Source organism: Equus caballus, chromosome 26 (assembly GCF_041296265.1).
Source record: "Equus caballus isolate H_3958 breed thoroughbred chromosome 26, TB-T2T, whole genome shotgun sequence".
NCBI lineage: Eukaryota > Metazoa > Chordata > Mammalia > Perissodactyla > Equidae > Equus > Equus caballus.
In genome coordinates this window covers 42,203,025-42,218,528 of record NC_091709.1, presented here as the reverse complement: position 1 = coordinate 42,218,528, position 15,504 = coordinate 42,203,025, and the positions used below count along the sequence as shown (strand labels likewise).

The window sequence follows — 15,504 nt, the reverse complement described above, 5'->3', positions numbered from 1 at the left end:
ATGTGTTATTGTTTTCATGGAATTATTGAAATTTAGATTTTTCCCTCTGGCTGATTAGCATGCCTTTTCCATTTAGCTGCAGGGTAGATAGTAAAACGTTGTGGACAGCCTAAGATGTTGGCTGAAGTTCTGATAGATGGGAACCTATTAGAAGTAAAAATAGGGGTGCTACAGCAACAATTAAGTGTTAACATGTTTTATCCACTTTTCCATGCCACTTAAATGAGTGAAGAATTCTGGCCGTAGGCGAAATTGCTTTTACTTTTGTTTTGAGAAAATTGAGAATAAATAATTTGCTAAACCTGTATGGTAGCTATTAGCCACTAGTGGCTGTTGAGCACTTGAAGTGTGGCTGCTTCGAATTGAGTTTGATAGAATTGTACACACTGGATTTTGAAGACTTGGTATGAAGAAAAGGAATGTAAAATATCTCATTATTTTGTATTGGTTATTTTCAACAGTTTTAGGATATATTGAGTTAAATAAAATACATTATTAAATTTCAGTGGTTTCATTTTACTTTTTTTTAATAAGGCTAGTCAAAAATTAAAAATTAGTGTATGCACCTCCCATTGTTTCTCTTTTGGACAGTGTTGCTCTGGACTATAACTGGCTTCACAAGTAATTTAATCATCTTTTATTTTTGTTTAGATATCATGACATGCCAGATGTTATTGACTTTCTTGTATTGCGTCAATTTTACGATGAAGCAAGACAGAGGAATTGGCAGTCTTGTAAGTCTGTTTTTATTGAGTTTTATGTACCCTTAGAAATTAATCTTTTGGGGCTGGCCCAGTGGCGCAGAGGTTAAGTGCGCATGTTCCTCTCTGGTGGCCCGGGGTTCCCAGGTTCGGATCCCAGGTGTGGACATGGCACTGCTTGGCCAGCCATGCTGTGGTAGGCATCCCACATATAAAGTAGAGGAAGATGGGCACGGATGTGAGCTCAGGGCCAGTCTTCCTCAGCAAAAAGAGTACTACTGGTGGCAGTTAGCTCAGGGCTAATCTTCCTCAAAAAAAAAAGAAAAATTAATCTCTCATTTTATTGGTCTAAGTTTTTGGTTGTGGTGCTGCTTATTATGGTGAATGCAAACATGTAAATTCTGGAAAGACATATAAGTGAGTGATAAGTATGTTTTGCTTAGGGCTTGGTACTTACTGCTCCTTAGACTTTTTAGCCAAGCAACATTTCTTCTGTTCTTAGGGTATGTGACATTCAGAAAGGATTCTTTCTTAGTCATTGACTATAGGCTAGAGTAGACCTTTTATTTCCTTCAGACTTCCCCACACTGCATTATCTCTCATTATCTTTAATGTGACACTGGTGGAATTCACAAAATTATCCTATGATGTAAAATAATCAGGAAGTTGAAAAATAATGCAGGTTTCACACTGGTGATATTCTGGCATTCCAGAATATTTTACCTTTGCTGTCATATCAACCCAAACTTAAACAGGTTGACTTGAGGAAACCATTCCTTTAAAAAAAATAAAATTATGTAACACTTATGCTTTATAACCATGAAGTGTATGGCGGACAGAAAAAATAAAATCACTTCAATGTAGGCACTAACTCACTTGAATGTTGTGTTCATGGTGCCCATGTAAGGTGGGCTGCTGGGCTCCCTTGCTTGGACTTGTGTAGAGCACTAATCTCAAGACGACATTGTGTCAGTTAGCAACTGTAGCATCTGCTTCATAGATTACTCACTATATAAAAATATATGAAAAGTGTCATATATTGCTTGTCAGTATGTAATGCTATCTGGGGAGCTCATGTGTTGAGTTTGACTTTAGTCACTTAGGATAGCTTATTTGGCTTTTATCTTTTATTAGAAATATTAAGTTTTACTCAGGCTGTGTCATCTCTTGCACACATTCATAAATGATGTTAAGCCCTCATTAATTTTCCTGGTTACTGCTGCCTTTTTCTACAGGTGCTACACATAGGTAAATTTTAGATAAATTCCCTGAGCCATCTCTGTTGGAAACAAAAGATTGTCAGAAAGTGTGGTTGCTCTTAGTTGACTCTTTTTAAAGTTAGTGTTCTCACAAGTAATCAAGGTTATTTTGGGACCAGAGGTAAAGGAAAGTTTTCTTGAAGAAAAACATTTAGCCACAAAAAAATAAAGATGAGACAGCTGGAATATGTGGGAGTTAACAAGTCATGTAGTCAAGACTCAAAGAACTTTAAAGTTTCCCGTCTGTTATGTTTTTTCAACCCCCATGATCTGTAAGTTAGAAGCTGTCATTTTGTTCTGCCAACAGGTTCATACAGAATTTTTTTTAAACTTAAATCTGTACAGCGAAACTCTAAAGAGGGATTCCCAGTTGCCTCTTGTATTTTAGTAGTTTTTGTTTTATTTTGTGGTAGATAAATTTTTGTACCAGATCTTCTTTACTAATTAATTCATTTTTGCTCCTCCATAAAATCTTACTTATTTTCCTAAAGTTTGAGCAGTGCTGTTAGAGGAAGTTTCTTGTTTCTATTTTTACTATGTTGAGAACTTTACGCAGCAGGTGTTTATCCTACTCTTGAATAGTCAAAATAGGTTTATTTGAAAATTCTTAATGTAATAGGAGGGCCAGTTTACCATGAGAAAAGTAGTTTTTTAGGGCTCCTTTTAATTTAAAGTCTTAGTTTTACACTGAAGAAACTTTTGTCTAAACTGAAAGTATCTTCTAGTATTATATGAATAGGGAAGAAAAACAATATAAAGTGAGTTCTTGTTATCAGAGAACTGACTCTCTTATAACCATATGTTTTTATATTAGGCTTCTCAAATTGAAGCTGCTGGATTTATTATTATTACAAGAATATTGTAAAAAATATTGTAATTGACATTTGTGCTAAATTAGGTTGTTTACATGACAGAAAACATGGTATTATATCAAAGTTTTAGTATATGCTTTTCATGAAAAAAATGAACTTAGATTTCTTTCTGCAGTTGAAGTGTTGTTTTAGGATATCTGTATTAATGAAATACTATTGAAAGTAGAATCTTATCAATGGTAGAGAGATGGGTATCGGGATGAGGGGCTTATGGGTTTCTAGTGATTTTTAAGGAAAGTGTATACAAAAGTCTTGTTTACATGAATTTGAAAATATGTTAAGAACCTTCAAACATGTAGCTCTGATAGTTCTGATATTGCTATTGTTTTTTCAGTTTTGTGGAGAATTCACTGTAAGCATACTTTATTAATGAAGACTATTTGTGGTATTTTGTTATGTAAATATTCTCATTCTTAGGGGCGAAATATTGTTTCGGTAAAACTTTCCTTGAAGAAGGAATTGTTAATCTACCAAAGAATTCTTAATGCTGGATAAGTGACTTTTTTTTTTCCTTATTGATTTTGTTTTGAAAACAGTGGGATGGATGGGAAAGAAGAGAGAGGGTTCTTATGGCACTCTGTTTCTTTTGTAATATATGTAAAAGATCAAATGCAGTTCATTTCTCTAGAAGTGTTATTGTTGTAGAATACATAGAAATGTGTATAATCTAAAATCACTGAACTCAGTTGAAATATTAGTTTTAGTTATTTTGGTTTGTATAGGAGCCCTCCTAAGATCATATTGCTTGCGTTTCTCTTATGCCAAGATGATGGAATACGTAGATGTTTAATTCTTTTAAATAATAAATAAGCATTTTTGAGGGTACATTTAGACCTGATTTTTATTATGAGATCTTAAGAATTAGAGCACTGTTTATGTGGAGATATTTATATAGGAACAACTTTAGAATAATCATGGGTTAAATTCTAATCATAGTTACTTTTATAATTTGTGTTATTCCTTAGGAAATGTTATATTTCATAAGTGTATATTTAATTATTAAACAAGTATTTATTGATAGTATACATTATTGTAAAAGGCTTTTGAGTTTTGTTAAACTTTGTTCTTGTTTCATGTTGTAAAATGTGGTATAACTTATTTTGGAGTGGGTGTTTGCATTCACTAAGCAACGGAACCTAGTCATAAACCCTTTTAATCTATATGTGATATGGTTATATACTCTACAATAAATTGCTGAGTGTAACGTATCTTTTTTTACATCTATTTTATCACTGAAGATTCTGGGAAGTGGGGAAGGATGGCTAATTTCAAGATAAAAATATACTTTGATTTCTGTTTTTATCTGTATGATACGGTTTTTATAAATTAAAAATGTTAATGTTAGCAAATTAATGTCTTAGACTCCGTCATCTCTCTCATAGGTGACAGGTTCCGTTCTATCATTGATGATGCTTGGTGGTTTGGAACGGTGCTAAGTCAAGAGCCTTATCAGCGACAGTACCCTGATAGTCATTTCCAGTGTTACATTGTTAGGTCTGTATGCAGATGAAAATAAATCATCTACAAACGTTTGTTCATTGTGGCATATTGAATGAATAACTAATATGTTTCAGGTTAAAAAATGACTATTTACTTTGTCATTAAGTCATGTCAGTTTCACCTCTGCAGTGTCTCTCTAGCATGCCCCTGTTATTTGCTTTTCACTAGTGCCCCCCTTGGAGCAGGTTCTGCTAATTTGCCTGGGACCATTTCTGTAGCCACCTGTTTCCTCAACCTAAGAGTGCATCATTTTTCAGGAGCATATATTACATAGTTTCCCTTGTTCAAAAAAATCTGTGCTGGGGCTCGCTCCTTGGCCGAGTGGTTAAGTTCGCGTGCTCTGCTGTGGCAGCCCAGGGTTCAGATCCTGGGTGCGGACATGGCACCGCTCGTCAGGCCACGTTGAGGCGGCGTCCCACATCCCACAACTAGAAGGACCTGCAACTAAGATATACAACTATGTAAGGGTGAGGGGATTGGGGAGATACAGCACAGATTTTTTTTTTTTTCCTGCTTTATTTCCATTGGCTGTGGAATGAAGTCCACGTTCTGAAGCATGGCATTCAAGGCCTTCACACTGTCTTTGAGTTTTTCTTCACTTACTCTGGCTGTAGGCCATGCAGTATTTCTGGTTTTGTCCTTGAACCCACCATTACAGGTTTACACTTCTTTCCTATAGTGTAGCCTTCTAAAAATATTTTACTGTTAATATTTAAACTTTCATTGCAACAATGAGATTAATTTTCACATTTCGTTTACTGTTGTAGTGGATATCTAGTTATTAGCCACCACTTGTCTTGATGAAAGCCTAACCAGACTTTTTTTTTTTTCTTTTTTTTGGTTTTAACAGGTGGGACAATACTGAAATTGAAAAACTTAGCCCATGGGACATGGAACCGATTCCTGATAATGGTATGTAATTGTTAAATAATGAAAATATTTTACCTTTATGTTTTCAATTTTTTATCTTACTAATGTACTTAGAGTGCATTTGTATTTTTTTGAGAAATGTTTTCAAATTATTATGGTAACAGTGAGCTTTACTAAAAGAAATTAGTAGAATTATGTGTTTCTGGTTCATTGATTCTTATCCTAAGTTTCGAGCTGGATGCTGGCTGTATCTTTGTAGCCCATGTCATTTCTTATGTGACCCTTCTTTAAACTTCCTGATTTCCTTCACATAGCCTCCATTTCCTTCTCCTCATCCTTACTCTGTTACCCTTGTTCTTCCTTCAAAGAAAAACTAACTTGACTTCCATCTCTCTTCTGCTTTACCTCAACTGGTCTGTCTTACTCAGGCTTGTCTGTTCCTTTCCTGTGAGAGGGAGATGTCTCTGTTCCAGATCCAGCCCCTTCCTCCCGTGCTTGCCATCCCACTGCTTTTAACTTCTGTTGGACTTGGTGGTACTTAGACCTAATTTATTCCCTTCAACAATGTTAGTTTTCTCCTTTCTGCATTCAAGTTTGAACTTGTCTCTTGTACCTTAAAATATCTTTCCGTTGGCTTTATTGAACATTTTAGCTACTGAATTAGTTCCCTCTTGCTAAACTTTTTTTTTTTTTAAGATTTTAAAAATTTTTCCTTTTTCTCCCAAAGCCCTTTGATACATAGTTGTGTATTTTTAGTTGTGGGTCCTTCTAGTTGTGGCATGGGGGATGCTACCTCAGCATGGTTTGACGAGCAGTGCCATGTCCGTGTCCAAGATTCAAACCGGCGAAACCCTGTACCGCCAAAGCAGAGAGCATGAACTTAACCACTTGGCCATGGGGCCAGCCCCACCTCTTGCTAAACTTTTTGAAGGGGTGCTCTGTATTTCTTGCTTCCATTTCTTCACTATCAAGCTTTCTTTTATATTAATGTTTATTCAACATAAAAACATGCAAAAACTTTTTTTAAATGAGGAAGATTGATCCTGAGCTAACATCTGTTGCCAATCTGCTTCTTTTTTGCTTGAGGAAGATCGTCCCTGAGCTGACATCTTTGTCATTCTTCCTCTATTTTGTATGTAGGGTGCCGCCGCAGCATGGCTTGATGATTGGTGTGTACGTCCTTGCGTGGGATGTGAACCCCAGGCCACCGATGTGGAGTTTGTGAACTTAACCACTGTGCCACTGTGCCAGCCCCATAAAACATGAAAAAACTTCTGTCCTTTACCCTCACCATTTTTTTTTTTTAATTTTTGTTGAGTTAATGATAGGTTACAATATTGTGAAATTCCAGTTGTATATTGTTGTTTGTCAGTTGTGTTGTAGGTGCACCCCTTCACCCTTTGTGTTCACTCCCCACCCCACCTTTCCCTGCTAACCAGTAATCTGTTCTCTTTGTCTACATTTTGAATTCCTCATATGAGTGGAGTCATACAGAGATTGTTCTTCTCTGTCTGGTTTATTTCACTTAACCTCATTCCCTCAAGTTCCATCCATGTTGTTGCAAATGGGATGATTTTGTTCTTTTTTATGGCTGAGTAGTATTCCATTGTATATATACACCACATCTTCTTTATCCAGTCATCAGTTGATGGGCACTTAGGTTGCTTCCATGTCTTGGCTATTGTGAATAATGCTGCAGTGAACATTGGGGTGCATGGGACTTTTGGAATTACTGACTTGAAGCTCTTTGGATAGATCCCCCTAGTGGGATAGCTGGGTTGTATGGTAGTTCTATTTTTAATTTTTTGAGGAATCTCCATGCTGTTTTCCATAGTGGCTGCACCAGTTTGCATTCCCACCAGCAGTGTATGAGGGTTTCTTTTTCTCCACAACCTCTCCAACATTTGTTACTATTAGTTTTAGTTATTTTTGTCATTCTAATGGGTGTAAGGTTATATCTTACTGTAGTTTTGATTTGCATTTCCCTGATGATCAGCGATGTTGAGCATCTTTTCATGTGCCTGTTGGCCATACGTATATCTCCTTTGCAGAAATATCTGTTCATGTCTCCTGCCCATTGTTTGATTGGGCTGTTTGATTTTTTGTTGTTGAGTTGTGTGAGTTCTTTATATATTATGGAGATTAACCCTTTGTCGGATGTATGACTTGCAAATATTTCTTCCCAGTTAGTGGGTTTTTTGTTTCAGTCTTGTTTTCATTTGCGTTGAAGAAGCTCTTTAGTCTGATGAAGTCCCATTTGTTTATTCTTTCTATGTTTCCCTTGTCTGAGAAAACATGGTGTCCGAAAAGATCCTTTTAATAGTGATGTCAAAGAGTGTACTGCCTACATTTTCTTCTAGAAGCCTTATGATTTCAGGTCTCAGCTTTAGGTCTTTGATCCATTTTGAGTTTATTTTGGTGAATGGTGAAAAAGAATGGTCAATTTTCATTCTTTTACATGTGGCTGTCCAGTTTTCCCAGCACCATTTGTTGAAAAGACTTTCTTTTCTCCATTGTATGCCCTCAGCTCTTTTGTCAAAGATTAGCTGTCCAAAGATGTGTGGTTTTATTTCTGGGCTTTCAGTTCTGTTCCATTGATCTGTGCACCTTTTTTTGTATCAGTACCATGCTGTTTTGATTAGTGTAGCTTTGTAGTATGTTTTGAAGTCAAGGATTGTGATGCCTCCACCTTTGTTCTTTTTTCTCAGGATTGCTTTAGCAATTTGGCATCTTTTGTTGCCCCATTTGAATTTTAGGATTGTTTGTTCTGTTTCTGTAAAGAATGTCATTGGGATTCTGATTGAGATTGTGTTGAATCTGTAGATTGCTTTAGGTAGTATGGACATTTTAACTATGTTTATTCTTCCAATCTATATGCGTGGAATGTCTTTCCATCTCTTAAAGTCATCATCCATTTTTTTTCGGGAAAGTCCTGTAGTTTTCGTTGTGTAGGTCTTTCACTTCCTTAGTTAAATTCACCCCAAGGTATTTTATTCTTTTTGTTGGGATTGTGAATGGTATTGTGTTCTTGAGTTCTTTTTCTGTTAGTTCGTTATTAGAGTATAGAAATGCTACTGATTTATGTAAGTTGATTTTATACCCTGCAACTTTGCTGTAGTTGTTGATTATTTCTAAAAGTTTTCCAAAGGATTATTTTGGGTTTTCTTTATATAAGATCATGTTGTCTGCAAACAGCGAGAGTTTCACTTCTTCCCTCCCTATTTGGATTCCTTTTATTCCTTTCTCTTGCCTAATTGCTCTGGCCAAAACCTCCAGTACTGTGTTGAATAAGAGTGGTGATAGAGGGCATCCTTGTCTCGTTCCTGTTTTCAGAGGGATGGTGCTCAGTTTTTGGCTGTGGGTTTGTCATATATGGCCTTTATTATGTTGAGGTAATTTCCTTCTATCCCCATTTGGTTCTGAGTTTTTATCATAAATGGCTGTTGGATCTTGTCAAATGCTTTCTCTGCATCTATTGACATGATCGTGTGGTTTTTATTCCTCAATTTGTTGATGTGGTGTATCACGTTGATTGATTTGCAGATGTTGAACCATCCCTGTGTCCCTGCTATGAATCCCACTTGATCATTGTATATGATCCTTTTGATGTATTGCTGAATTCAAGTTGCCAAAATTTTGTTGAGAGTTTTTTCATCTATGTTCATCAGCAGTATTGGCCTGTAGTTCTCCTTTTTTGTGTTGTCCTTGTCAGGCTTTGGTATCAGAGTGATGTTGGCCTCGTAGAATGTGTTAGGAAGTGTTCCATCCCCCCTAATTTTTTGGGATAGCTTGAAAAGGATAGGTATTAAATCCTCTCTGAAAGTTTGGTACAATTCCCCAGGAAAGGTGTCTGGTCCTGGGAGTTTATTCTTCAGGATGCTTTTGATTGCTGCTTCAATCTCTTTCCTTGTGATTTGTCTTTTCAGATTGTCTGCTTTTTCTTGACTTAGCTTTGGGAAATTGTAAGAGTCTAACAGTTTATCCATTTCCTCTAGGTTATCCATTTTGTTGGCATATAGTTTTTCATAGTATTCTCTTATAATCCATTGTGTTTCTGTGGAGTCTGTTGTTACTTGTCTTCTTTCATTTCTGATTTTGTTTATTTGAGCTTTCTCTCTTCCTTTCTTTGTAAGTCTGGCTAGGGGCTTATCAATTTTATCTATCTTCTTAAAGAACTAGCTCTTTGTTTCATTGATCCTTTCTATGCCTTTTTTGTTTCAATAGCATTTATTTCTGTGATTTTTATTGTTTCTCTCCTGCTGACTTTGAGCTACGTTTGTTCTTCTTTCTCTAATTCAGTTAGGTGTAATTTGAGATTGCTTATTTTGGGATTTTTCTTGTTTGTTAAGGTGTGCCTGTATTGTGATGAATTTCCCTCTTAATACAGCTTTTACTGTATCCCATATGAGTTGGTATGGCGTGTTATCATTTTCATTTATCCAGATATTTTTTTATTTCTTCTTTAATTTCTTCAATGATCCATTGCTTCTTCAGTAGCATATTGCTTAGTCTCCACATCTTTGTCCCTTTCTCACCTTTTTTCTTGTAATTTCTAGCTTTATAGCATTATGATCGGAGAAGATGCTTGTTGTTTCAATTTTTTGAATTTATAGATGCTTGCTTTGTTTCCCAACATATGGTCTATCCTTGGGAATGTTCCATGAGCACTTGAGAAGAATGTGTATTCTGCAGTTTTTAGATGAAGTGTTCTATGTATGTCTATTAAGTCTAACTGTTCTAGCTTTTCGTTTAATTCCACTGTTTCCTTGTTGATTATCTGTCTGGATGATCTGTCCAATGATGTGAGTGGGGTGTTGAGGTCCCCTACTATTATTCTGTTATTTTTGATATCTTCTTTTAGGTTTGTTAATAGTTGCTTTATGAACTTTGGTGCTCCTGTGTTGGGTGCATAGATATTTATAAGCATTGTTTCTTGATAAAGCGTCCCTTTGATCATTATATACTGACCCTCTTTGTCTCTGTTTACCTGCCTTATCTTGAAATCTACTTTGTCTTATATAAGTATTGTGACACTTGCTTTCTTTTGTTTGCCATTAGCTTGGAGTATCGTCTTCTACCCCTTCACTCTGAGCATGTATTTGTCATTGGAGCTGAGGTGCGTTTCCTGGAGACAACGAATTGTTGGATCTTGTTCTGTAATCCATCTTGACCTTCTGTGTCTTTTTATTGGAGAGTTCACTGCATTTACGTTGAGGGTGATTATTGATGTATGAGGGCCTAATGTTGTCATTCTGTCACTCGTTTTCTGGTTTTCCTGCATTTCCTTTGTTTCTTGTCCTGTGTGGTTTGGTCTACCCATTTGGCTTCTGCAGTTTCTTATGCTGTGTTTCTTAGTTTTTTTCCGTATTTACTTTTTGTGTCTGTGTTCTGCTTTTCAGTTTAGTGGCTACCCTGAAGTTTGTATTCAGAATGTCGTGCATAACATAGTCCATTTTCTGATGGCCTCTTACTTCCTTAGCCTAAACTGAATCAGTCCCTTTCCTCCTCTCCTCCTAAGTTATTATTTTCATATCTTATTCCAACTTGTGTTATGACTTTGTGGTTACAGTGACAAGACTGTCTTTTTTTTGGTGTTTTCCTTCCCTTTATCCTAATGCTGTAGTTGAGTATTTGCTATCCTATTCTGATTCTATCTGTCTCCTTCCTCTGTGTTTTGCCACCCCTTTCTCCCTTTTTTCCTTTTGTTAGGTGTGAGGGCCTTCTTGAGGATTTCGTGTTGTGGGGGAGGTCTCAGGGCTACGAAGTCCCTTAGCTTTTGTTTGGGAAAGATTTAATTTCTGCCTCACATCTGAAGGATATTTTTGCTGGATAGAGTATTCTTGGCTGAAGATTTTTATCTTTTATAGTTCTGAATATGTCATTCCATTCTCTCCTAGCTTGTAAGGTTTCTGCAGAGAAGTCTGCTGAAAGTCTGATAGGGGTTCCTTTGTAGGTCATTTTCTTCTGCCTTGCTGCCGTGAGTATTCTTTCTTTGTCATTCATTTTTGCCAGTTTTGCTACTATATGCCTTTCAGTAGGTCTTTTTACATTGATAAATCTAGGAGATCTGAAAGCTTCCTCCACACACATTTCTCTCTCATTCCCTAGATTTGGGAACTTCTCTGCTCTTATTTCTTTGAGCATGCTTTGTGCTCCATTCTGCTTCTCTTCACCTTCTTGGGTACCTATAATTCTTATGTTGCATTTCCTCATTGAGTTGGCTATTTCTTGGAGATTTTCGTCATTTCTGTTTTAGTCTTAGTTCTCTGTCGTCCTCTGTCTGGAGCCATTCTGCATGTCTATCTTCGATTATGCTGATTTGCCCCTCTATGGTGTCCACATGAGCATTCAGGGAATCTGTATTTTGTTTTCTCTCTTCCTTTTTTTTTCATCTCTACTATTTCTGATTGATTCTTCTTTATGGTTTCAATCTCTTTTGTGAAGTATCTCCAGAACTTGTTGAATTGTTTCTCTGTGTTTTCTTTCACCTCATTGAGTTTTCTGACAATAGCTATTCTGAATTCATTGTCGTTTAGTTTACTTATTTCTGGGTCCTTAGGACATAATTCTAGGTATTTATTTTCCCTCTGGTCTGGAAATTTAATGAATTGCCTGATGCTGGAAGTAATGATTTTTTCTCATTGTGATATTATTCAGTTGCAGTTACAGCCTATCACCACTAGATGGGGGCTGAGAGCCCCGTATTTTGGGCCCTCTGCCTTCAGCTGAGGTGGCGTGGCACAGCGCTGGCTGGGGTGGAGAGTGCTTTCTCTTTCCCGCAGACCTGGTTTCCCAATCAGTTCTCGCACTCTGGTGTCCTGGAGTCTTGGCTTGATGAGGTCACCCCATGTGAAAACTGTCGCTCCATTAGAGGGCTTCGCTCTAGGCTGCAAGGGCTCTAGGGAGTCCTGGGTGATCCTGCCATGCGCAACCCCTCTCCCAGTCCTTCCGTCACGGAACCTCCCACGGCAGCGACCACAGTCTTCAGGGAAGGGAGCGAAGTTCTCTCTCTCCCAGTTCAAGCTTCTCCTCCGAGGGGGGCTCCAGCCTCTCTGCCCTATGTCCTATGACTGCTGTGAATCTCCAAGGATTCCTGTGCTATTGGGATATTTTTTGTTGGAATATGGTTGCTCCTTTTTGTTGTATGTTGGAGGGGAGAGACTCTCGGGCAAGGTCACTCCACCATGAGTGGTCACTCCACCATGACGCTGATGTGACCAGTATTTCCTCTATTTTGCAGGTAAAGATTCACCCTAAGCTAACGTCTGTTGCCAGTCTTCATCTGTTTTTCTTCCTTTTTCTCCCCAAAGCTCCAGTACATAGTTGTGTATATGTACAAAACTTCTGGTTCTTCTATGTGAGCTGCTGTTACAGCATTGCTACTGGCAGACAAGTGGTGTGTCTCTGCGCCCAGGAACCAAACCCGTGCTGCTGAAGTGTAGCACACTGAACTTTAACTGCTGGGCCATTGTGGCTCTGGGGGGTGTCAACTTTAATCATTGGATTTAGGTGGTGTCTGTCAGATTTATCTGCTGTATAGTAACTGCTTTGTCCTTTACAATTAGTGTCTTGTTGATGAACTTTGACAATTGAATTTAAGTATTGTGTACATTTGTTTTTCAATTTGATTTTTTTTCTTTTTGTTCTTTTTTTGGTGGAATTCATAGTTGATCCCCCTGAAGAATTAGGAGCTAGTATTTCCGTCACTTCAGATGAGCTAGAGAAATTGCTGTACAAACCAGAAGATGGTGAATGGGGTCAGAAATCAAGAGACGAAGAATGTGAACGAATTATTAGTGGTATAGATCAACTTTTGAATCTCGGTAAGTTTTTTTAGGGTGAAAAGTTTCATGCTCAAGTTTTCTTTTCCATAAAAGTGTTTTAAAATAGTACCATAATTTTGGTTATGTTCTTTACTGCAATTTCTATTTGTTACCTTTTAGTTATCCCTGCAGTGTTAAATGTAACTCTATTTTATGAATGATTTGTAGAGAAATATCACTCAGAGGTAATGGATTTATTGATAAAAATTCTTCTGTCTGCCCTCACAGATATAGCAGCAGCTTTTGCAGGTCCAGTTGACCTATGTACGTATCCGAAGTACTGTACTGTGGTAGCTTATCCAACTGATCTTTACACAATTCGAATGAGACTTGTTAATCGATTTTACAGGTTGGTAGAAACCTACTTCAAAAATAGTTTGAAAAGATATTTGGCCATACCAATTAGAGTATACAGAGGTAGTGTTGGTTGATAGTGACATTGGTGGAGAGGGGGCTGTTTAACATTATTTTCTATTTCATTCTCTTCTTTCATAATAGTGATTTCTTGGTCCTCTGTGTAAGACATTGTGCTACATGCGTGTGGGTAGGTAGGGCAAGATCCTGGTGGGTAAGAAAAAATACGATGTATGATGTTTCATTCCTAAATCTTTAGTAGTCTGTCTTACAAATTGTGTTAAGTAGTTAGAAATTGTATTTGTTTATTAATGTATGTTAACATTCCTCTTTTGAGCTGCTCCATTTAAGAATGAAATTTAGTTAATTGAACTTTGGCCTTTGAAAGATTAATTCTACAGCATTATGAACTTTTTACCTCTGGCTTCTAGAGCACTGATAACTAAAATTTCCTATTCCAAATGGTTTTTTTTTTTTCAATTGATGGTATTTTATTTTTTGTAATTTAACTACTTCAAGAAATTACCATTACTAAAACCTTTTTCTTGAGTCCGCCTTGTTGGTATAATTTTATATGTAGTTGAACATTGGATTGTGCATTTGATCAAAAACCAGTTTGCCAGTTTACGGTGACATTGACTCTCTTAGGAGTGATGGTATTTAACACATTTTCTTCATTAAGTCTCAACAGCTTCAAATGTATCTATAGGCATTGTGAAAATGAAAGGTTACTCTTTTGGTTTTCTGGATGTGATGATGTCATCTGTTAAGATTTTTGGTCCTTAAATTTGTTCTCTGCAGTTCAGCATCCAGTATAATTGCTTATGACCATGATCAAGTTGAGAGCATTGCAAGGTTATTAGTTGTAACTTTGCATTTATGGTTTAATTAATATGTCATGCTGGCTTAATATGTTGGATATTTAAATGTGGTTTCTTTTCTGTCTTTTCATTTTCTAAGCCCTAATTGCCTACTTTTTGTTTTGAAGGAGGCTATCTGCATTAATTTGGGAAGTGAGATATATAGAACATAATGCCAGAACATTTAATGAACCTGAGAGTGTAATTGCAAGATCAGCTAAGAAGATAACTGACCAACTTTTAAAATTTATCAAGTAAGTGACCTCATATAGTTCTTATGAAAAAGTGTATTTGCATATTATGCTCTTGTAGCCATCCTTTCTTAATTTTTTTGGTCTGAATTATACCCTTTTAATGTGTTACTTTGAATGACATTTTACTCCTTACTGTGATTATGATTTCAGTAAATGAATGACAGTTTAATCTGTTTTGGATTATATCCTGTGAGAGTGCATATTCCACGTATTTTCTTGCATTGGGAACTAATTAGTGGGGTGAAAACTGACCTGGAAATTGAGATCCAAGTTATAACGTAGTCTCTTCTAGTGAACATTCTGGGTGACTTTGGACAGATTACTCTGCCTGTCTCCTTTAAAATTAATGAGTTTTGCTGTGTGATTTATATGCATTTTCCCATAGCTATAAAAATTCTTTGAAAGAATCATATGTCAGAGAGGATAATTTATAAGCTGTGCCATGATTTTCACTATCCAGCTACAAACTATGAAGTTACTAACTCCAGTCTGTCTCACTTTCCTGGGTTGAATCTGTCCCATGTCTGGAGGACTTACTACCTTTTGCCCAGAGCTCTCTTCTGTTCTCTTTCAGGAAGATCACATACGCATTCTCATCTCCTTCATGCCTAGATATATCCATACTTTAGCATACTTTCTTCTTCTGTATGTATAGTGAGGTTAAGATATAATATGCTTTAATTTCTACTTCCTCTTTCTTTCTATTCCCCTTTTTCTCAAATCAACCATATTCTTGGCTCACTGCATAAATATTACTCGTGAGATACTTAGAAAAAAATCATTGTTGTATTCATCCAGTTGAGGCCATACATATGTTATTTGTGGATTACCAGCTTAATTTCCATACATACTTAACTGGAAAAAAACCCCCAAATTTAGTTTCAATATTGTTAAGGGGGTTAGTTCTTTCCAGAGAGGGTAGAGTGAAAACCTGATAGTCCTCTGCTTGAGATTGGGCATGCGTAGTTGGGGACTATTTTATCTTAACCTGTAGTTTGAATCTTTAGCAAC

General features: G+C 36.7%; 1 protein-coding gene across 1 annotated transcript in view; it reads left to right on the top strand.

Moving 5' to 3' along the window:
* BRWD1 (bromodomain and WD repeat domain containing 1) overlaps positions 1-15,504 on the top strand; it is a 129,565-nt gene that overhangs the window by 83,131 nt on the left and 30,930 nt on the right. Inside the window, exons 27-32 of the mRNA XM_023630166.2 lie at positions 652-734; positions 4,215-4,326; positions 5,183-5,244; positions 12,870-13,025; positions 13,254-13,374; positions 14,368-14,493. Coding sequence (XP_023485934.1) covers positions 652-734; positions 4,215-4,326; positions 5,183-5,244; positions 12,870-13,025; positions 13,254-13,374; positions 14,368-14,493 — 660 coding nt within the window. The remainder of the gene's footprint in view (positions 1-651; positions 735-4,214; positions 4,327-5,182; positions 5,245-12,869; positions 13,026-13,253; positions 13,375-14,367; positions 14,494-15,504) is intronic.